This window comes from Drosophila hydei, unplaced genomic scaffold (assembly GCF_003285905.1).
Source record: "Drosophila hydei strain 15085-1641.00,03,60 unplaced genomic scaffold, DhydRS2 tig00000063-arrow-pilon, whole genome shotgun sequence".
Classification (NCBI taxonomy): domain Eukaryota; kingdom Metazoa; phylum Arthropoda; class Insecta; order Diptera; family Drosophilidae; genus Drosophila; species Drosophila hydei.
Genome location: NW_022045657.1, coordinates 4,961,840 through 4,986,623, shown reverse-complemented (window position 1 = coordinate 4,986,623; position 24,784 = coordinate 4,961,840). Strand labels below are relative to the sequence as shown.

The 24,784-nt window shown below is 39.8% G+C and overlaps 1 protein-coding gene across 1 annotated transcript in view; it reads right to left on the bottom strand.

Moving 5' to 3' along the window:
• The window catches only part of LOC111593371 (acetylcholine receptor subunit alpha-like 1), a 73,016-nt gene that overhangs the window by 14,388 nt on the left and 33,844 nt on the right, over positions 1–24,784 (bottom strand). Inside the window, exons 3-4 of the mRNA XM_023306087.2 lie at positions 14,588–14,797; positions 8,876–8,920 (exon numbers count right to left, since the gene is read on the bottom strand). Of these exons, the coding sequence (XP_023161855.1) occupies positions 8,876–8,920; positions 14,588–14,779 (237 nt within the window). The 5' untranslated portion in view covers positions 14,780–14,797. The remainder of the gene's footprint in view (positions 1–8,875; positions 8,921–14,587; positions 14,798–24,784) is intronic.

Here is a 24,784-nt window from a genome sequence, read left to right as displayed (position 1 = left end):
AAATATTATTCTTTAATTCCGCTGCATCCACACTATTAAGTATGCAAAGTGATTTTGTTTGTCTATTAAATAAATGGCAGACTTAATTGCACACGCATTTAGCTTCTTACCAGTCCCTGTGCAGAGGGACACACTTAAACGTCATTATGTGTATGCGGGTGCCCATGGATGGGGCGTTATTGACATAATGCATTTGCATATTTATGGACGTGCAGCATGACTGAAACCGAACACAAACTGCAGTAATGTCAACAGCAACAATAAATAACAAATAATAAAAGTTTTATAATTATTTGCCCGTTCCCAACTTACTCTACTCACATTCTGAATACTTAAAATATAAGCTTTGATTAACTAACTTCAAGGAATCATATAAATACTGCAATTTCCTATATATACGTTATTGCTTTGTTCTCTCCAGCTTTAGTAGCTTGCATCTGTGTTCATATGCATAGGCAGATAGGCATTCAGGTCTGTCCTACATTATATCATACATATCGTACAATAACTAAATAATTTTTATACTAAATGACTAGCTTTAGGAATTATTAATGAAATGCATAAATTTCTAAATATTAATTTATTAGTTGGCGAATTTTCATTGAAATCTCTTGCCGGAACACACGCGAATTACATTTATAACGAGCCAAAAATGATAATTGCTGAAATGCTCATGCAAAGTTTTGGAATTGAATCAAACGCATACAAACACACCCACACACCCATACAAATGAATAGAGGAAAACAGATGCGATGCATAATTTATATCTAATTTTGGGGTTTGCTTTTGTTTTGTCAATTTGGGTAACCAGAAACTTGGCATAAGCTTTTGAGAGCTATTGACTGCAATTTGTGCAGGGGCTTTGTGTGCATATTTTATGCAAAACTTTAAAGCTCCTCCATTCAAGTGCTTAAAAGCAGTTCCACAAAAACTCGCCAACCAGACAATAGATATAAATTATATGTTTTCCAGTCCTGTGGTGACTGAAAGTTAGGTTGAGAGGCGACTGTGCCTCTTATTGCTGGCCTCGGGCTCAGACAATGAAATAAGCCATTTAACGAGCAAATGACGGAGTGAATATTTATTTAAGCGGTTTACTGGAAGAACGCTTTTTAACCCTGCTTTTAATTGTTCTTTTTTGAATAATCGAAACAGTTAATTTTATTGGTTTTTCTTATTATATTCACTATTTTTAGTTTTACTTATATGACACCAATTTTTAGCATGTCCTATCAGTACGAGTTAAAACACGAGACTGATCTATATTTTTACAAATCATAGCCTCACCGGCGTAAGTAGAGTTGCCCTTGCCAGGGCTGTTCCTTAACTTGTCTAGCACCCGATAATAAGTGTTGAATAATACCTAACATTAAGTGTTATAAGCTAACTAAGTGTTATAAGTTAACTACCCCCCCCCTCAAGTGTAAGGTCGTCCTCGACCGACCCAATTCCAGCGACGACTCCTCGCAAGTGCTTCGCGGACTTCTTTGCGTCGATGATCCACCAAAGAGTGAGGCCAATGCAGATTAAAGCACAGCATATGGCTCCTCTTTCGGAGTGCCGTACAACGACACATCATCAAAGTGCACCATTTCGGTTCCTTGGTCGCATATTAGCAGCGGTGACCAGCGAGTCGGTGCAGGTGTTCTCGAATGAAATCCGCAAGTCGTTCTCATTCACATTCAATACGGAGCAGTATGAGCAGCGTACTGATTCTTCGCTATCGCCGTTCAGCAGGCGCTTACTAAGCTTGCTCTTGCGCCTACGTATGTGGCGTCTGTTGAAGCTGTTGGTGCACAACGTGGACGTGGGCCTTGGCATCGGATGATGCACACCAAAGTTGTGCAGCTGCAGCGACTTGAGTGTGGCTGGCGCCGTCGATGACTGGCCGTGCACGTGCCCGTGATGGCCGTGATGACTGTGTCCCACCACTCCAGCGATGCTATGAGCCGTTACTGGACGAGTGATGTGTGTAGTCTGTCGGCGCGCTCAGCTGGCGATTGAATTCGGCCTTGCGGCGCGTCAAGTCCGTCAGGCAGTATTTGTTCAGATGGCCGTTGCTGGAGACAGGGCTCTTGGGCGATGATGCCAGATGCTGCGTATAGGCCGAAGGAGTTGCTGCTCACGCTTAGCTTATTGCCGGCGTTGTGCAGCAGATTGTTACAGTTCTTGCCGCTGATCTTGGCCGACTTTTGCCCGTCGTCGGTATCGTGTTGCTGCTGCTGCTAGCCGCCCTGTACTCCTTGTCGTCGCTCTCGCTGCGCACCGATGCTCGATACGCAGGAAATGTCTTCGTCTTGCTCTTCAGAGAGCCGTTCAGCAGTAGCTGCTGTTGCCGTGCGGCAACTGCCGACAATGCCGGCAGCTGCAGTTGACGTGACGCCGCTGCCGATGAGGATGAGGATGAGCCGGCAGCCGTGGCAGGTGTCGACAGAGATGGGCAGCGGTTGGAGCAACTTGGTTCTAGTATGGATGAAGAGTCGCTTGGCTCTGCCGCCGCGAAGAGTTCGTTAGTTGTTGCTGGCTGATGAGCTTCTACTGTTGGTGGTGGTGCCGTGAACAAGGGGGTTTCCTCAACGATTCCGCTTGTAGATTTGCATGCTGTGGTTCTGGCTTAGCATCCAACTATGGGGCGAATAGAGCTGTTGCTGGTTCTTGTGGACGACAGGATAAATCGTAATTTTTCTGCAGGCTTTTTTAATTTTTGGGAATTTGGTTATAAAATGTATAGTGTTGATGGATTCCTCTAGCCAAATTGATTTTAAATCTGAGGAGTCCAAAATGTTTGGGCTAACAATGAGCCTTCGCGAGAGTAATAGCAAGCATTAAACTTTGCAACTCGATCGTCCGCATTCTGTTTCTGGACAGTGTTTCAGTGTTTCAAATAAATAAATCAATTTGTGAGTTTTGGCTATCCCGAGAACTCCATTGACAGCAAATGTTAACTGGTTAAGCTGGTCTTGAACCTCAGTGTTTACTTCTATCCGTCTACTGTTGGCATTCATTAGTCGCATTTCAGTGGACCTAATCTACTCTAAATGACCGGCATCGGGTGTACCCGCCACCAAAATGTTTTATAAAAATTATGCCAAGTGGCTAAAGGTAAATTGAAAAACTATATCTAACTTATTCTAAATTGCCTAGCGGCTTATAATAAAAGGTGTAATAAAAAAAACAAGGGAGTTATCTTAGGTTGTCCTTGTGGACCACCCTTCCTTTAATGAGGACCTCGGTCCCCAGGTCTGCTTCCACGGCCTTCTCGACACATAAAGGTGTGAGTTTGTTTCCGAGCCGTCGGTTGGACTTGACCAAAACCTTGTCACCAACATCGAAGACTCTATTCTGCCGCTTTGCGTTCTCCCTAGCTCTGAGCGTCGTCTGAGCGTTTCTGATCTTTTCTTCTATCTTCTCTTGTGGCTCATCAGAGTGCGCCTGAACCACATCAACTGGTCTCTGGTCGATGACCGAATGAATCGACTTATTGTATTCGGTTGTGGCCAGTAAAATGACTTCTACGGTGTCATTTATGCCTTTGTCGATCTTTATGCATCTGGCTAGCTCTAACAGAGTGCTGTGAAAGCGCTCAACCTGTCCATTCGATATGCTATGCAATGGTGGTGCATTTGAAATGCTGACCCCATAGTTGTTTGTGAGCATAGTCATGATGGTCTCTGAATTCAATGACGGTTCATTGTCACAGTAAATGGATCTGGCTTTTGGAAAAAAATTCATAAGTTGCATTACGGCTGGCTTCAGATCCACAATGGTTCTTGAAGCGATCGGTTGGACGATAGCAAACTTAGAGAACTTGTCGATGCAAGTGAGAAAGTATTTCTTGTCAGTGGAGAAAATGTCCATGTGTAACATCTCTCCTACATGTGAGGGGATCGGTGTCTCTCCAAGCTCTTGTTTTTTGGGGTGTCTATCATACTTAGCCCTAGCACATGTTTTGCAGTTTTGTACTATTTCCTTGGCAATTTTTGCCATCCGTGGAAAGTAGTACTCGGAGAGTACCTGCTTAACATTTTCCTGTGCAGACCTATGGGCCCTATTATGCTCGACTGTGAGGATTTCCCTTCCTTCTCCAACCGCAAATATGTCCACTACGCGATTTTTGCAATGCCAGAACTTTGTGGCTGGGTATCTTCGCACCAATGTATCTTGTATCATTGCAAGCGTGTGTAAATTACAGTGGAGAGCATTTACGCATTTGGGTGAGACTACATCTTCGAGCTCGTCTAGCAGCGATTCGACGCATGTATAGCTGATCAAGTAGCGTTTCTTATTTCCAAAAAGAATAAAACTTCGTTTTAAGGGGAAACGCGCCTCTTCTAGCACTATCTGGTTTTGAAAACAGTTCAAGGGTTTGTCTGTCGTCTCAATGGTGTTGGTGAGAGATACCTCACTGTGGATCGTTGCTGCGCAGGACTCAATTTCTTGCTCATTTATAGCGTTGAGCTGCTGTCTTGACAAGGCATCCGCAACCAGATTGTCCTTGCCAGGTTTATAGAAGATACGTGCATTAGACTCGTCAATGCGCGCTTTCCACCTTTTGATTTTCGCATTTGGATTAGATTCCGAAACTGCGAAGGTCAAGGGTTGATGGTCAGTGAAGATATTAATGTCTTTCACCCCATACAAATAGTGCCTTAATTTGGCAAGTGACCATACAATGGCCAATAACTCTCTCTCATTGGTTGCATAGTTAACCTCACTGTCCTTCAATGTTCTTGAAATCATTGTTATAGGACGACCCTCTTGAGACAAAACTGCACCTATGCCGTGAGCCGAAGCATCGGTCGTTAGATCGAATGGCTTCTTAAAATCGGGGTACCTGAGCATTACATTCTCGGATGACAAAATATCGCGCAACTTCTGAAATGCCCTCTGCTGCACTTCAGAGAATTGAACCTTTATATTTCTGGACCTATGCTTACTGACTGTTCCATTTTCACCCTTCAGGATATTCGAGATGGGTCTTGCTATTGCGGCGAAGTCCCTAATGAAACATCTGTAATAACTTGCGAGGCCTAGAAATGATCTAACCTCGAACAGCGTTTTTGGTTCTGGATACTCCTGTATTGCCCTAACCTTTTCAGGATCCGTCGTGGTGCCAGTGCTGGTGACTACGAAACCAAGAAAGTTCACGCTTTTCTTAAAAAAACGTGACTTTTCGACGGAGACCCTCATGTTTGCTTCGTGTAAGCTTTTTAGGACCCAATCCACGTGTTTAATGTGGGATTCCTCATCTTCTGAAAAGATGATTACGTCATCGACATAAACATAGCAAAATTTGCCAATCTGCTCTCGCAGTATGTCGTCGATGGTTCTTTGAAAAATGCTTGCTGCATTCTTTAATCCAAAGGGGAGTCTTTTGAACTCGTATTTCCCCCCGTTCACAGAGAAAGAGGTTTTTTCACGGTCGCGTTCAGCGAGTATGATCTGGTGATAACCAGACTTGAGGTCTAATGTTGAAAAGAATTTGGCTCTCCCCAAATTCCCCAATATCATTGATATATTTGGCATAGGGTATTTGTCCGGCACGGTTTTTTCGTTAAGTTTACGAAAGTCCATTACCAACCTCATTTTCCTATTGCCCGCTTCATCAGTGCCCTTCTTGTCTACTACCCATATTGGGTTATTGTAGGGAGAGACGGACTTTTGAATTATATCATTCTTTAGTAGATCTTTGATTTCTTTATTAACGAAATCAGCCGCTCCCATTGGATATGGGTAAAGCTTGGCATAGATCGGTTGCTCGTCTGTAGTCCTAATGGTAGCCACGACTGATGTGTTATACGGCAACGCCTCGTCTGGGTCTGCAAAGGCCTTTTGTCTGGTCTTCAGCATTTTCAAAAAAGAACTTCTAACTAATGGGGATGCGTCTGCACAGTCTACATTTGTGAAATTTACATTTTTGCATTTGTGGAAGGTGATTGGTTCGACCTCCGTGCCCCACTTAAGTTGTCCTGAAGCTAAACAAAGCGAAGCAGATGCCTGCTTTAGCAGGTCAAGGCCTATAATCCCATCAAAGGTTGATAAGTCCGGCAGAATAAAAAAAGTTGCTTTTAACCCAAACATTGAAACAAAGCATTTGTGTGTAATTTGTGTCTCGCCGTGAATGGAGTGAATTTTGAAGGGGGACTCTACCGAGCGGACGCCTTTCAACCCTTTATGTGGCCGAATGAAATTCTTGGCCGCGCCCGTGTCTATGAGGAATTGCATGTGAGTCCCTCCTACTCTTCGTCTGATGACGGGTAGAAGGGATTTACTCCTAAAAAATTAAGGGCATCAGAGTTATAACTAATAACGTCATTGATTTGTGCCGCTGCGCTGGAGGCAGCATCAGCACACACCTCTGCCCCCTGTCCCGCGCCTTGCGTGACGTGATTCAACCTTTGCTGCTTTCTCAGACCGCCTGTGCGGTCAGATGCGGGGTGCTTCCTGTTCGCGTAAGCAAGGGCCTGAGTGGGCTGCATTACCCTTGAAAAGGAAGGATCGACCTCCATGGGCACTGGTGCGCCATTATTGTTGTGCTGCCTGGTGCTTCGTGGGTCAGTCCGAAATGGGGCCCTGTTTTGCTTGCTAAAGTGCGGATTCTTTGTACCGCTAGCTTGTCTTTCGGCTTGATGCGAATACCTCTCATATTGGTGACCCTGCGCTTTTGCATGCGGCTTGCGCTCTTTGTCTTCAAGACTTTTTGCAAAATTAGCCGCGAATGAGTACCTTTCGTGATTCGACTCGACCTCTTGCGCGAGAGCTAGCGCTGAAGGCAGATCTCTGGGCTTTGCTGCAAAGAGCACATCTGTTAGACTGCGCTTGAGACCCGATATGAACACACGCAACGCATCGTCGCGGAATTTTTCACATAGGCCCTTTGCTAAAGCCGGCTCATATGACATATTAACTTTGTTTGTGAGAAGAGCGAGTTTCTTCTCTACTTCATCATAATATTGAAGCAGGGACAGGCCACCTTGCCTCAAGGTACTTAATTCTTGTTCAATGACATGAATTGGTCTCTTATCACTGTATGTGAAATCTAGGCGATTTATTATCGCATCAAAATTCAGCACAGTACCAAATGAGGCTAGCACCGCGTCTGCGGGGCCCCTAATCTTGCTTCTTATGATGATGACGGCCTGATAATGACGAGAACTGCCATTATACGGTCTGAAGATCTCGTAAGTGGCTAATGCTGCCTGCCTCCAAGATACATACGATTCCTGTACCCCTGCAAACTCAGGTAAGCATTTGACGGCATCTAGTGGCTCGTCACAGTGAATATCGTTCCTAATTCCTATAGCAGCATACGCTACTACTTGTGGGGCGGCAACGTTTGCTACCGCTATTTGTTCAGCTAACTCATTAATTCGTTGAGTTAATACATGTTCCCTCTGCTGGTTTACAGCGGCCTGTTCGGCTAAAGCTTTGCTAGTAGCCGTCCTTATTATTTCCGTAAGCTGATCTGCATCCATTCTACCTGATGGTGGGGGAATTACACAGTCGGAATCTGAGTCGCTAGACTGCCTGCGAGGGTTTCTATATTGGTTGAACCGAGACATGCGCAGGTCAGTGGTCGCGAAAAATAAAACGGGCCGTCAGAAGATGGGTCGAATTACGTCGCAGTTCTGAACTACGAGAACTGCATGCACAACTTCAGACACACAGAAAGTAACACAATGTAATTTTATTGACGATCTGAATGATCAATTGCTGCCACTAAAATTCCCAAAGTAGTCACTCTCACTTGGTTCTGATCATTAATTTTTTTTTTTTTTTTACATGCAATTGCAATATAAAATACTCGCTAGTCCTAGCTATTTTTTTATAAAATAAATTTTAACACTTTTTGTGTTTGAAGAAAAATTTTGGCTAGAGTATCCACTTACAAGATTCAACTAACACAAAACAAAAAAAAAATCCCTTTATAAGATCTGTCAATTGCAGCTCCCGCGCTGCTGTCTTAATTGTTGTTGGTTGTGGAGTCCGCCCCACGTTGGGCGCCAATTATATGTTTTCCAGTCCTGTGGTGACTGAAAGTTAGGTTGAGAGGCGACTGTGCCTCTTATTGCTGGCCTCGGGCTCAGACAATGAAATAAGCCATTTAACGAGCAAATGACGGAGTGAATATTTATTTAAGCGGTTTACTGGAAGAACGCTTTTTAACCCTGCTTTTAATTGTTCTTTTTTGAATAATCGAAACAGTTAATTTTATTGGTTTTTCTTATTATATTCACTATTTTTAGTTTTACTTATATGACACCAATTTTTAGCATGTCCTATCAGTACGAGTTAAAACACGAGACTGATCTATATTTTTACAAATCATAGCCTCACCGGCGTAAGTAGAGTTGCCCTTGCCAGGGCTGTTCCTTAACTTGTCTAGCACCCGATAATAAGTGTTGAATAATACCTAACATTAAGTGTTATAAGCTAACTAAGTGTTATAAGTTAACTTATATATATATATATATACATATATATAGTTTTTTGTTTTTTTTTGGGGAATTTCTAGTTGTTGTAGATCCAACTGGCTATCGCATTAGTGCAAAGCCAATGCACATATACGAGTAGTCGCTGCAAAGTGGCCATCGTGGCCACTTGGCCAAGTGCAAGCGAACGATTTCAATTCCAAAGCCAAGTGCTGGTCACAAATTGGCATTATGCGAACGCGAGGATTGGCTAGCAAAATTATTTTGCATTTGGTTGCACCGAAGCGTGCAAATGGTGAATTCATGTTACTCGGATACTTTGGGAACTTTGCTGCCAGCTGCCAAATCTCAAATTTCGCAGTGCCCCAGGAAATAGCATAAAATAACCCAAAAAATGAGACGCTATATAAATAATAATAAAAAAACGAATAGTTGGACTTACCTGCTCCACCCACACGTTGGTAGTCATTATTTGATTTTTCAAATTCTGCAAATAAAAATAAATGGAAAGAAATTTGTTAAATTCAAATTTAAGCAAGAAGTCAATTCAATTTGTGTTCCAAATTTAAATGCAAGTTTGATCAAATCGGCGTGTACGACTTTTATATACTCTTTATATTATATTATTGTAACTATTTTTTGTTGTCTTATTAAATATCAATTGTCAACATATTTAGCATCTGCTTAGCACTTTTAATTTACTTTGACAGAAGCAATGTCAAAGGCGCTATCTTCTTTGATCATAAAATATATTCAATATATTATGAAGTAACTAAAAATGTAAGAATTTTTACGAAAATCGTCAGAGAAATATCATTCGGCATTAGATTGTTTCTTACGTGAGTAAAATTCTTTCTAAAATACCTCAGTATTGGATCTCTTGGTAATCAGTTAGCCAGTTGTTCAGTGAGCGCATTACCATATATATTTAGGCATCGCATTCGACTTTTAAGCCTGATATCAAGCTTTTAGTTCAACTCCACGAACGCAGCCTTCACAACAAGTGTATAAACAACAGCTCAAATGATTTTCTGTGCTGTCAGCGGGATATGGGATTGGAGGCTGCTGCAGGGACTTAACATTTGTGAGAGCTTGAGCATTGAGTGGGGACCATCAAATTGAAAATCGTTGCGACGAGCGAATGTTTTTTTAGTGAACTGAAGAAACTCAACTGCTTCTGGTGTCGGTTAACAAATGCTTTTGAAATTTGCCAAGCTGAGTAGACTGGAAAGGAGTGAAGTGGAGTGGAGTGAAGTGGAGTGATGTGAAGTGATGGTGGGGGTGTTGGCTTGTTTGTTTGGGGGTGCCTTGGGGCTGTCAGTGGTTGTCAAGTGGTTGCCCACTGGTGGTTGTCCTGGGTTGAATGGTGCTGCAGCTGGTTAGTTTGAAGTGAGTTGCAGCAATAAGAAACAGTCACAGTCGTTGCTGGCGACCGTATTCTTAAAGCATCATTGAGTTTTAATCAATTTATGTCTCGCAAACTAGTGACGCAGTCCACGAAAGAGAGACGAGATTAGAGCGAAAATAATAGCAGTTGAAGTTGATGGGGTGGCTGATGCAATTAAAGTTAAGAGCAGCTAAACAAGCATAAAGTTTAAGTACCACAGTGGTTAGCTGCGAACTGGATTAAAACTTGGCTTAACTATAAAAGCTCGCTACGCCATTTCGACTAATAGATGAACTAGAAAGACAAGATATACATGCTATATGGTGTACATAGTACATGCACACAAGTCTTTGGGGTTGAAAGTCTAGCTGGGGTCTATTTGAGCTGATTATCAATGTACTTTAATTATGTTTATTGTGTTAAAAGTTTGGCTCTAGCCGACAACCAGATGTTAATTAAGTTATTTAGCATATATGTATGTGTAATATGTGGGCTTTTCACTTGAGTATCATCTATGAAATGATGAACGGAGAACGGCTTCAGCAGAGCAAAGCAAACGCTGTGACACAGCTCTGGTAACTCATACTGGATACAAAAGTGTTTATTATCCTAATTGGAGGTATAAATGAGAATATGTTTCTAACTAATTTGCATTATTTTATATACTTTTATAATTGAATTTTTAATATTTTATCGTAAGTTGTCTTTTGATAGCATATTTTTTAAAGGCATTCTAGATAGAGGTTTGACTAAAAAAAAAAACGTCGCTGCTTTTGAGCAGCGATTAAAATGGATTTCGAACAAATAAATTTAAATTAAAATTTTCTCTAATGGCTTTCAATATATCTTAACTCGTCTAAGAGAGAAAATGCTAAAATTAGCTTGGAATTAATTCAAGTTCAGTTATTTTGCCCAGAAGAAGCATTTGTCATACAACATAAACTTTTCTATTTTGCGCAGAGTCAGAGTCAACATTAAATCTAAATTAAGGAAACAAGTAATTCATGCTGTTGCCTTTTTTAGCATTCGCTGCAAATAATTCAGCCGTATCAAGAGCATGCGAGGAGAGTGCTCTAATTTGAGTCTTAACAGATGCACGTATGACAACCGCACAGTTGCCTTCTGTTTGGGCTGTGGAGTGTGGGCCCTCGTAAGTAAATGTCTACACTTACAGGGCTCCTTGGCAGTTGCGCTCATTATATTTATGGCTGCTGCTGTTGCTGCTTCCCTTTCATATTTATTTAGGTGGGAAGCGGCAAAGCAACTCATTAGGCGCAAATACGCTTTGGTAGCTAGCGAGCGGCACAGGACTCAATAGAAAAAATTAGAAAACGATAAAATTGCGGAATAAATCACTTAAGCGTTGAAAAATGTAATTAACGACAAAATGATAATGATGCGCCGTAAAGCGTTTTCCGTCGAGACACTCAGATAATGTCGGAGCTAGAGCTATGAAGAGCGCCCGGACCTGCTAGAGCCAGAGCAATATGTTAAGATGCGCAGTGTTAATAGATTTTGCTAGCGGCTTCCACACGCAGGCGAGTGTGTGTTGGAGGTGGAGGTGGTGCCGCTGCTGGTGGTGCTGCTAAGACGACCTACTGCTAATCACCCACTCGGTATGCTTTTGTGGGTTGCCAGCTAACAGTTCCCAGTTTCCAGTTGCCAGCTGCCAGTTGGCAGCCGTTGGCTGAACGGCTGAAACGTCTGAAGTCTGAGGTCATTAGGTGCGGGGCGACGCGGAAGACCGGCAATAAAACGACAAAGCCAAGACTAGGCACAAAGACAGCGGCATAAGGAAGAGATAATATTGCAGCAGCGGCGATGAGGACGGTGCCAGGCGTTGCGCGTATCCTTTATGCTTTATGTGCGGCATCCGCTGTTGTAGCTGCAGCCAACAACACCAACAACACGAAGGCAACTTCCTCGTCTGTCTGCCGGCAAGTTGCTGGCCATGTCTATGTCCATGTCCATGTCTATGCCGGTTCACACCTACAGCTGCCTAACTGGGTTTGTTGCCATGTAATTGGTGTTGTTGTTGTTGTTGTTGGCGTTATTGCCGTTGCGGCTGCTTGCTTATTCACACTTAGAGTTACGGCTGCCGGTTGCATTACCCCAAACAGGATGCCGGATATACAGTGTTTAAATTGCTTAAGCCGAAGCTTAAAGCTTTCTAAATGCAACTGAATTTGCATTCTGTGCCACTGGCCACTGGATTCAGCCACGTTTTCTCGTTCTCGTCTCGGGCTTGTTTACAATTTAAATCGAATTTCCTGTTTGCCGTAAATAAACTTTGCAATAACGATGCCGAGCATCGTCATAAAAATGTACCTCGCTCCAACTGAACAAGAGTTGAATACAGCAGTTCCAATGCTAAGTCTAGACGTAATAATGTTTACTATGAGCAATAAAGAAAAAATGTAAAAAGACTCTCTTATGGTTGCTTACGTAAAGCCTTGAAGCATGATTATTACTATTTAAATGAGCTATCTGCTATCAATTCAGGTATCACTTAAGCTGCTTCTCCTGGCTCTGTATTTGTGCTTGACTCTTTCCTTCCATATTTCAAATTCATGAGCTGTCGTTTTCAGATAATTGCGTTACGGTCTAGGTAGCTTAGCAACCAGCAATTAGGACCAGGTAAAGGCAATATCTGTCTCATACTTCCTCTCGCCCAACTGTTCCTATGCTAATGCATTTCTGGTCATAATTCACCTGAGTAAGCAGCTGTAATGCAAGTAATAAGCAGCCAAAGCAACTCAGAGGTCGAAGTCTGGCAAATGGAAATATCTGAAATTAAATTAAAAATTCGTCTTAAGCCTCACCTGCTTCTGATCTATTCTTTATATTGTATATAGTATAAATATTCATTTGTGTGCCAAGCTCTGTTTCCAATGATTGCGCTTTCCAATGGAAGCAAAAATCAACTAGCCAAAGAGCAGTGATTTTTCTCGATAGCATTTACAAAGAATTGTGTGCCAATAAGGAGAGCAGCAAACACGTGCATCCCCAAATACAACAACAACAATGAGCTATCCACAGCAACAAAAAGTGACCAGTGGACTAGTGCAATAAAAGAAATTCTGCGAATATTTGTAGCAGGATGCCAGTCGAGCACACAGAGCGTATGTGCAATATTACAATGTGTATGGGTGTGTTCACATGCACATACACACACACAGATACACACAAAAGCAATTTCGTTTATAAGCACCTTATGAGAGAAGCACAGTGCTCGGTTATCAAGTTCTGCATCAACTACCAGATTAATTTCACGAGTAAATTATATGGAAGAATTTGAAATTCTATCCATTTGTAAGTTATATGAATCAAAAACAGAAAATGGTCTCCATTGCTAGAGCTAAAGGCCACATAGTACTAATGCAATTAACTTAGCTTCTGCTCAATTGGTGGTTGTGCAGCAACTACTTTAAATGAAAGCAATAAAGTGTGAGCAAATAAATCAAAGAGCCCTCCTCACAGTAAATTTTGGCAAAATGAACTTTTCTCTGAATCTAATATAAATAGTGGCTTTGTGAAATTCCTTTAGCAATGTTAAGAGTTTTTTTACAAGAAATTAAAATTGCAAAGGCAAAAACATAGCATTGGCAGGGCTTAAATACAGAACAATAAAAATGTATTCAAGTAATTGATTGAAGAAATCATACTATTATTTTCTTTAACTAAAAACAAGAAAACCGAAAAAGCCTTGTTAAACGAATCCAGCCAGAAATTGGCTTTAAATATATTCTTTTCTGTGCTCCAGCGAATTGTATAATTTGTCCATGGATACAGAGGCCGTTGCCCAATGTGCGCGGGTATGACTGCTGCTGACTGGTTGGCATGCCTTTTAGTGGTCCTGGTGCTTAGCGCGTGATTTATAACAGCAGAAAGGGAGTCGAAGCCAGCTGGAAGCAAAAGGCCAAACGCAGGAGCGAACTATGAAGCTCGGCTACTGTGTACCCAAGAGCACACGTAACTGTTAGCCGGTTTCCCATTTCCGGTTGTCATGTGCATTCAAGCCGGATAGAAGATTGTGGGCCATTTGCTTGGCCCGCTGCAGCTGCATTTGACTCTGCTGCCAATTGAAGTTTTCTCAATATTTGTTTCTTTTCCCTAAACACAATTTGGCCCAAGCCACTAGCTCCTGATATATTGTGCAATTTTTGCTGCCTTGATTGAGCCGCATGGAGGGCACCAACTGCAATTGCAAGCTTAATCAACAATACAATCATCAGTCGATGTACAATAAATCGTAAAGCCCATTGATTTATTATGCAAACAATGTTGACTACCAACTGGAAGAGTTAACAGACGACGACTGGGACCGGGAGTGGGACTAGCACTGGGACTGGGTAAACAATGCTGGCTTAGTTCGACTGCCTTTTAAGCGTTTAGTAAACAGTTATTAATTACGCGGCTGCTGCTCTGCCGCGGCTTATGCCACTTACCGGCGCTGTTGGCTTTGCAAATTAATCTGCTTTGATTGTCATTTGATAAGCAGTCGAGTAGCTCAGTTGTCAAAGAAATGACAGCTAAACTGGATGTCATTATCGTTAACAAAAAATTATTGAAATTTTTGAGGCTATCTGAGGCAAATGATGTTTTCCACAAAGAAGAACAAAGTTTTCTCTGCGCTTGATATATTAAATTATCAAAATATCAACTTTCTTAAACAAGAAAATGAAATTATTTTACTCTGGGGAAAGCCTGGTAATATCTTTTAATTTTTTATATATTATAGTTTATAGTGAACGTTTGTGTACTCACCACATCGATCAATTGGGACAGCCTTAGACCCATTTTGACCGTCAGACGATCGGAGTTATTGCCCACGGGTCGTATGAGTCGATTGTAGTTGCTCAGCAAATCGTCGTACAGTCGCTTAGCATCTGGGTTGGCCAGGCCGCCGGTGGCAAAGTGTAATGCTATGAAGACAGCTGCAAAGAGCACGCTACCCATCTTAGGCCAGGTCCAACCCTGTAATAGAATGCGCCAACAGAAATTTGAAACTGAATCAGAAATAAGTTATGGCTGCAGTGCTTGTAAACTATATTTTACTTTGCATTTGCATTACAATTACTTTTTGCTTATTTATTTATGTTGAGTTCTCGTTCTGTTCTGCAATATTTCTAAGCATTTAAGTGTGTGGGAGTGTGCTGTGTGTATGTGTGTATGAGTGTGAGTGTCAGTAAATGTTTGCACTCATAAATTTAACAGAAGTGTCAAAAGTATTAGAGAGACAGCGCCGAAAGTGCACGGAGTTGCGCCGGTGCAGCCATAAACACCATTTAATCTTTGGCTCAAATACTCAAGACAGGCCAAGATAGGCACGTAACATATACACACGCTATATAAATATATATATATATATATATACATATATATTGTGTGCATGTGTTAGCTGCATATCTGGTCTTCTCTTGCTTGTTTGCCTTCCAAACTCTGCAACAGTGCCGCATGCACTTTATGTCGCTTAAAGTTTTTGTTATTGTTCAGCTGCTCTAAGGGGACATAATCTAGAGTCTGCAATTGTCCTTTGCACCCACACAGATATCTACTGTGGGCGAAATTGACTATTTTTATGACAAATACATTTATATATTTATTTATTCTATAATATGCTTATGGAATGAAATGTGTTAAAGGTTTTAAGAGTATAAAATATTTATCTACTAATACAATTAAGATTATTGAAGTCTAAGAGTATACTCTACTTATAGAAAATAGCAGTACAAAAATTTTTATTTAAAAATTCTCCTTGTGGAAATAATAATAAATATCCAAATTTAAACAATGACGATACAAAAGTCTGTGCACCTTGTTCCTTCTACATAGGGGCAGTAGTCGATGGCACAGGAGTGGAATAATTAGCATATCAATCTGATTGTGAAGATTCTTACAGAGGCGACCCTTATCCATGAAGAACTGTACATTCGTCGATATTTGATAGGCACAATACAAGACGGAAGCATTTATGTTAAATGTGTAGATTTATTGGCGGCAATCGACAGACGTCTCACGTTTCATTTATTTAATTTCATTTGTGCAGCATTCTGTTTCAATAATGAATAGCAAATAGCCAATAATGGATACAATTATGAATACCAAAATTCATTCATGTGCCCATCCTAAAATTAAATTTGAGAAATATTCAAATATTGCATATGATGATAATTATTAGACTCTGCTCCAGCTCTAAAATGTCTATAAAATGAGTAATGATATATTTACTTCTAATTATTGGCAGTATATTAATCGACTTGAAATCATTTAATGAATTTTTGTGCAATATTTATTAATGATAATTTATCTTGCATTAAATATATTGATTGAATTTTGATCAACTGAATTTATATATGAAGTTGAATTGCGTGGAAAGTAAGGTTTCAATGGATTTAATAGGAGCTGTTCTTTATAGACTTAAAGGTATTTTCTGACTAAATAAATTATATTATATTTTGCTGAATTTTTCCACTGTACTTATCTTACTTTAAATAGACTTTTTGCATGCTTCACCACGTCTTCACTCTGTGCATATTCCAAAAAACTTTACTTTATACTAACTGACAAGCCCAAGTGCTGCAATGTTAGGGTACATTAAGCACAAACAAGCAATTATGTTCATTTCTCTGTGCATTACAAGTACACGATGTTTCTGGTTTTCTATTATTACTATTTTTTTACTGTTTGTTTGTGCTCATATCCTAGCTGTATTGTGCATCCAATTATGAAAAGTGCGCAACGCTCTTTTTTATTCTCCAAAATTCAGGGCGTATGACAATTTTCATACAGAAATTTTATATTTTTTTTTGACTATAATAGTAATAAAATAACAAATATATTGTACGTGCTGAATGCTCATGTGTGGATATGCTTGTTGTTATTGATTTTGATAATTGGCTGCCGCAAGAGAGAATGCATGTATGTGTATATGTGAGCCATATGCATACCATGTGCGTGTGAGTGGAGAAATCCATTATAAAATTGCATAGCAAACAGCAGATATAAAATGCTCTGTAAATGAAAACAAATGCATTTTGCTGTCTGCTTTCAAAGACATGAACTCAAAATGTGGGAATAATATATATGTATATGTGCATATTACTTTGACTTTTGTCCTCATAAGAATGTGAATCAGAATGACCAAATATATATAAAAGCAATATTTTCTTTTTATATTCTATATTAAAAACTTTGTGGCCTTTTTTTTTCTTAAGACTCAGATTGAGAAATGTCATAAAGTGATTTTATGAAAACTAAAGCATTGATATGCACAGCTCTGTCATAACTATTTACATTTATATTATTGCAATTTAAAACATATTTACAACAGTAAATAACTAACAGAATATCATTCATTTAGGCAAACTTTTATCTGCATTCAGCTATTGCTTACAATACTTCAGTTTTGTAATTGCATTTCACAATAAATAGTAAAGTGCACGGAGCAAAAAACTTTCAATTCTTCACGAACTTGTTTCTTGCTGTTTGAATAAGCTTCTTCTCAACAGCTTTTGTACTTAAATGAAATATATATAAAAGTATAAACGTGAACAGCAATCATTGATAATCCAACTTTGTTGAAGTACATAGAAACATCGTTCTGTTTCCGTAGGTAGTTCCTATCTACATCTTTCTATAAATGTGCGTGTGTGTGTGTATGTTAAGGAAATTGCAATTGAGTCAATTGCTATTCGCACTCGAATTGCTGAGAGAGATGAGACAAATCAAATTAATCAACATGCTTGGCGCTTAGAGGTGCAAAATTAATTATGCTAATCTTATGTTAATGATTTGTAATTTGATGGCATTGATTTGGCATTGTCGCTGCCTCAGCATTGGCCGCTTATAAAAATCCACGCCCAGCGATAAATAAAATCAAAATTGGCCGACCATCTTCCCTGCATAATTCAGCGCTTATGTCTGAAGTGACACGTACACGTGTCAGTGACCGCCGTAACAACAAAAAACGTACGAACGATGGCGTCAACATACCACAGACAGACACACGCACACTCTCTAAAGCGTACACAAAATGGCGACACACACACAGACATACGTGTGATGAGCGACAACAAAATGGCTGCTATAAAGATGAACAAAAGGAAATGAATGTCATTCGACAGCTATTTATGCGCCTTTTAGTTGGCAGATTATTTCATTTTCATTCCCACATAGCTATTTATATTTATATTTATATTTATTTATTATTTATTTGCTTTGGCATTCACATGTATCGTGCACAATTTTCAGTTTGTATTTGTCAACGTGGCGTATGTGCAACATTATTTGCTGATTGCTTATAAATTTGTGTGCTGTTTATTGAAACAACTAGGAATAGAGGAGTGTCAATTTAGAAAGACAAATCGTGATTTTCATTTATTTCTGTGTATTAATCGTGTGTCCTACATTTAAGCAAAAGTGCTAAATAATTAACTCAAGTCCGCACAATATATTTTTATATTATTTCAGATAAGATTCCACCACAATTAATTGCCTTTGGGATTAGCTTGTGGCCACATTTTTATGGAAGATAATTCAGTTTCTATCTGATGACAATGAAATTTAATGTCAAAACTTTTCATATGAATATACAACTATCTGTTAGATCAGGCATTTATAACTATATAAGGAAACATTTAAATTATATAAATTTAATTTAACATTTAAATAAATTTGATATATTTTCTTGATATAATTTTAGTTGTTCAGTGAAGTCAGGAAAAACTTTATTTAAAATGCAAATACACTTGATAGATTTACCATAGGGATATAGCCCAAACTTCGATGCAGCATTTATTTAGTCCGTTTGGCATTTGACTGAATTTTCACTTCAGAATTGCTTTCGTCCGCACTAAATATTCCATTCAGCTCAGTGCACAAGTAAAGCAAAGCAAAGTAAAACAACTAACTGCTGGATGTGTATATATATGTTTATCTATATATACTGCATAGATATGTTAGCTGTTGTGTGTATCTATTCCAATCACTTTTAGGCCAAAAAGTAGAGTTGAAAACATTCGCAAAGCAATTTATACTTCGATATGAGAAATGGTGGTATGCTTTGAGAAGCTTTTTGAATTTCATTTTACTTGTGTAGCCTGTATTCATACAAATGCCCAAAAATTGATTGCCATTAAAATTACTTATTGAGAGCGAAGTAAAAATTATTATCTCAAATTTGAAAATTTTATTACTTTGATTATTATTATTACTTTGATATTTTAAGCTGTTCAATTTTGTAGATAATAGAATAATCATAATGAACTTTAAACTTTTCTTAGCTAACTCTCAAATTTGCTCTGTTTGAACAAGTTTTGCTGTTTTTGGCTGTCTTTTCTCATGGTAAATATTTGATGTTTATTTGATAACAGCAACTAGTGAAGTTGCAGTTGCATTTGCTGTTGTGTGTTTCCAATTACAAAGTGTAGTAAATTTTTAAATAGGCATCTTGACAAACACAACAAGATGGAGAACAATAGCTGCAGATGTGTGTAGCTGCAGCATTACAGTGCCGGAAATGACGTCGTTGGCGAGTCGACATCCGGTTGGTGTTTGCATACGAGTGTGGGCCCAATTGTATATGCATATATACATATATATACGTTTTTCGTTGGGACATGCAATTTTCCAGTTGAGCTCGTATTTCATTTCCTTGTTATTTGTTTTGCATGCGCATACTCGATCCCCCCTTTTTTTGCCCTGTTGCATACTTTTCGGCTGATATATTAACATGGCCGCGAAGGCAGGCGGCATTTCTGGCACTGTTTGTTGTAATTGCAATTTCTCTTGTTGCCACAATTTCCAGTATGCAGTTGTAATTGAATTTCAGTTGGCGTTACATGCTGAAAAGGGACCCAACTACAGCTGTTAAGTCGTTTGAATTTAATTCGTTGCACATGTGCCAGTCTGTCTGTCTGTCTGTGCGACGCGTATGGTCCAATAGGAATTGGCTCGGCGATTGAAATGAAGTTTTCAGTTTTTCCTTTTATGTTCGGTTCCTTTTCACAGTTTCTTTGTCATGGAAACGACAACTAATCCCTGGTGACGTTCCTTTGAATGCATGGCAAAGAACGCATCTCGCAAATGATTTTGCTGGCCTAGAGCAAGGTTGTTGTGCCTACTCAGTCTAACGGTCAATAATTCAATGTACTTTATTTAGTGTTGCGTAACAATTCATCTAGCTGGAAGCATTTGCGATTCATTTTTTAAATTAAATTTATAAAATATATATTTGTTCACTTTGTCCAGTTAGACAAATTGAAGAGCAGTCGACGTACGATCATCTGCATCTAATCGAGCACTAATTAGCTTCCCTTTTATTCTCAAGCTACTAGCTACTGAGCGTGATCAACCCGAGCCACTTGAGCATGCTCAAGCCAATGGGCCGTGAGAACGAACACGCATATAGGGAGAAGCCGGAACTAATGACCGCAATTTTTTACAAGTATAAATCTCCCACAAAGCTAGTCTCTTGGGTCAAGTGCCGCTCTTAAGTTACAGTGTTAAACGTAGCGCCTGTTGTTGGGTCCAACAATCCGCTTTTGGGTTTTAAACTTTATTTTCAAGTTTATTTTCATTCTTTTCTATCAGCTAAGCATCAACATTGCAATTTACCCTTTTCAATTTCACGTCTCGCATAATTGGCCCACCATTTGCTGGCACTCAAATTATGCAAATGCCCTGTGAATCTTGAATTATTTTTAGCAACTAGAGATATGTTATTATAAGGAATAATATGGACTCGTTTATTTATTATTTATATATCAAATAAAATATATATATTTAAATATTTATATAAAATTATTTGTGTGCAAATACTTTCCAAACATTTTATTTTGAGCTCGCAGCCTGCGGCTGAGAGTTGTGTAATCAAAGCAGCAAATAGACGCACTTATACAAACATACATAATGTATCCTTATGAATATTTACATGTCGTTGTATGATATTATAGACACAAGGACCAGAGGCTAGTTATGTGGTTTGGTGAAATGCTTCAGATGCATAAAACAAGAAAATGCGCTATAATCTGGCGACTATTAGATACCCTAAAAAGAAAAATGGCTAAACAAAATTTATATATACGAAATGTGTTTTAAGGGATTGAACGGGTTATATAACTAACTGAGTATTCAAGTATATTAAGTGAATTTCTGCATATAAGTATATTTTGTTTATAGGATATAGCTAACTAGCTGTATATGTAATGAATAGATGGGCAGAAACTACTTCATAATATCGTATATTGATAAGAACATAAAGAATTCATATTGAATACATTTTACGTGTTCAGATATGTATTGTTCCGCCTGTTACACACTTTTGAGTAAGCATATCAGACCCTCTTTAGTTCATTTTCAATGGATTCAGGGTATAAAAAGTAAAAGCAAAAATTTTGCTATTTGAACTTTGTGCTCAGCAGGCCCCTTAGGTTGCTTGTTAAACATTCTTTGCGTATTTTTTGCTTTTTCGTTACTCGGTCGCTTTGTGAAAGAAAATTTCAGCTTGAAACATGCAAATTTGCATATGATAAGCAAATAAGCAGCAGTGTTGTTCATACACTGTTGTTGCTGCTGCTGCTGCTACTGATGCTGGCAGGTAACTGGCAAAAGTTTTATTAGATTCTTAGCTGGAAGGGACTGAGTGGCGAGAGGACATGGCATGCGAGCCTGTGGTCTGACTGAGGTTGTGGAATTGCGAGCTGAAAAAGTAAACGTCAAAAGTATGTGAAACATTTGAAATTATTTTTGCATAAATAAAATCAAACGTCAAAGTTTGCCCCACTCACATGAGTGTGCACGGACCCAAAGGGTTCACAAATGAGCCGAAACATCAAAATATTGGCACAGCACGCGTCTCGAATGCACAACTCGAAAGTTGGGCTTTGGTGTAGAAAATCTGCTCATTTCAGGGCGCTTAAGTAGTTCAGGCAAATGATGTGCAAAACTGCGTGAGCTGCATTGCATTACGCGAGGCCGGCGGAAGGGCGCACCACGTCGCGTATGCGCAATATTTAATATCAAGCGCCTGAATCTTTCAGCACACACAAGGCTAATTTTTTTTTTTTCAAAAAACCATTTGCCATGTAATGTGTGTATAGTATACACACTATGCCATATGCAAAGCTTCTGTTGTGCTAGTGCAGGGAGCTAGCTCAGCGATGCAGTGCAGCAACTGTGAGATGCTGCAGGTATTTGTGCTTTCAACGGTAACTTTTTCTAAAAGCACTTTAAATAAAATATTAGCATTTATTGCCTCGCACACACCGAGGACTATTTAAGGCGTGGGGCAAGCTGTGCGCGCTGAGCAAAGCAAACGGCGACAAACTAGCACTAAGTGTTATGCAAAGGGATTGTTAGCGAATAAGCGAGAATAGGAGTAGTTGGAAAGCAACTCACTTCCCATTTAACTTGTACTACAAAATATTTTTTAGAACCGAAACTAACCAATGTTATTGCATGTCATAGTTAAAAATTGTTATCAACCCGAACACAGCTCAGCATATTCTAAGATTAGGATAAGTAACGCCTTGATACCTTTCGACATTAAGCAATTATAACTATGATAGTTGATACAGATATCAACTGGGATTCAAATTGAGACTATGTGTTTAGGAGTGCCATACGCCTCATTTATTCAGAGACCGCAACACGATTCGTTAGTTCCGGCTGTTACGCTTTGGTGCACATTTTTGTAGTTCATTTGGTGCATGCTACACGCAGCTAAACCGATACAAAATACTCGTGACTGGGCGAACTACCCTCGGCTGAGAGCTCAAGTGCTCTGGCACTTAAACCAATTGAGCTTTAAACGCTGACATTGTAACTGCAACCAAGACAGCATATACATCTCGCTGAGTACGCGCCGCGGGGGAGCCAAAGCACAATTGATATAGATGGCTGAGTGGAACGGGTCTGGGTTGGGGTTGAGTTTCATGGCCTGCAGATGTATCTCACTTATGGCCCGTCGAACAATTGAAAACGATGCACTCGAGCTGCATTCGTCGAAATTGAAAGCATTTGGCACTTGTATAATGTTGCTGACTTATCGATAAGCATACAAATGCCAAACTGTTGCGTCTCAATAAGCAGGACAACAACTGAAGCCAACACAAAGGCTGGCTCGCCAGCTGTGCTAGGTGGATGCGGACATAACTATGAAGCAGTTGTGTGTCACTTTGCTGCTGTTCTCGGTGCGGCTCCAATCGGTGTTTGTTGAGCCAGCGGCTTTATGGGAAAACTTTCGGGAGGACTCGACTCAAACTCCAATTGGCCGTTGGCAAAGTGCGTAAGCACTTTTATGCGGCCGTAAAAAAGTTTCATATGGCCGCAAGCCGTGCCATGTTAATTATATTCATGCAACGCCATTTGCATAGCAAACGCCAAAAGAGCAGACACAGTGGAGCTGAGACACCTGTGAGGTCCCACGCAAAGGTCACGTGGACATCAAAGTTATACGGCGCTACTCCAAAAAACTCAAGTTTATATGAATTAAATAGCTCTAGGTGTAAATTAAATAATGGAATTACTAAAACATGAATTTTTATAATGGCGGCAGCAAAACATAAAGCCAACGCGATAATTTTTTATACTACATTGGATGTAGAAATGGAAATAAAACTTAAAAGATCCGAGAATACTTTAGATAAGAGTGCTCAATGAGTATGAAACTAAATGCCTTCCTCTTACCTTTATGTATATATGGCTATATGTATGTAGTAATACTACTAATACTACTACTTCTACTGCTTGCAGGCTATACTCAATGAAGAGCAAGCTGTAGGTTAGAATAGTAAACTGTATAAATATATCTGAAAGCTTTTTATATTTTTAGTTATCTCATTTTTTTAAAATTATGAATCCCTTTATTACTTTTGTCTCTAGGTTTTCTAATTCTTTTTGGTTCTGTTATCTTCTTTCCTGTTATTTACTTTTATTTGGTGCCTTCTTTTTCCTATTCTTTTTCCTCTCTTCTAGGCTATTCTATTGGGGTCTTCTCTGCTAAATTCTTTTCTTCTAGTATTTTTTATTCTTCAATTTTTTTGTTCTCTTTTATAAATCTTTTCGTTCGTTGTCTATACGAGTGTATATATATTTGGCTATATATATTTGGATAAATAAATTTGTATTGTATTTGACTATAAAAGATGGAGTTCACGTGATGACTTGTGTTTCTCATACGGCTGAATGCCCGTCGTTTGGCTGGGCATTGTGAAAAAATGCTTCATGTACGAGTCCAAATACGTGGCATACTTTTTGGGGCTGCGGTAAAACTGAATCTGGGTTTTCTGCGCACAATTCGCTAGCCTACAAATTTGCTGGCTGTGCAGCGTCGTAGCTGAAGAATTTTGAGACTTGCGGCTACGAATCACCATGCCAAAAAGCAAAACATAAGCCACGCCCCAAAAACCATGACTGAAAATATGTAGGTTGCCCGGCCATAGCCCTGCCACCAGTCTCTTGCTGCGCACACGCGCCTTCACGCCTACTCGTGCCGCTGCTGGTGCTATCCATGAACTAGTTTTTAGCTCGCTTTAAAGTATCTTTGATGCAAATAGCAGCAGCTGGGTGATGGGGGCTGCGGTAAGGGCAGGGGCAGGGGCAGCTAAGTGGAGCGAACGCATGGGCGTGGGCGTGGGCTTGAAAACGAATTGCCGCAGGTGTCAAAAATACACAGACAAAGTCAATTTGCGCTAGTAGACGATGTTGGGCGAGCGAAGCGTCAGCGACTGTAGAAAGGAGCAGCCCGAGGAGTTCGCTGGCGTGTGCTGCTCATTACGCGGCGCCTTTGATGTGCAGCAAGCCGACAAAACTGCCAGAAGCAACAACATTACAAGCGCTAAGTGCCCCTGCGCTCGCTGATTATAATCATGATGATATGCACACACATACACACTCCCACGCACACATACATGTACGCACTGAGGTCTACGAGTGGCTATGACCTGACATGCTATATAGCTG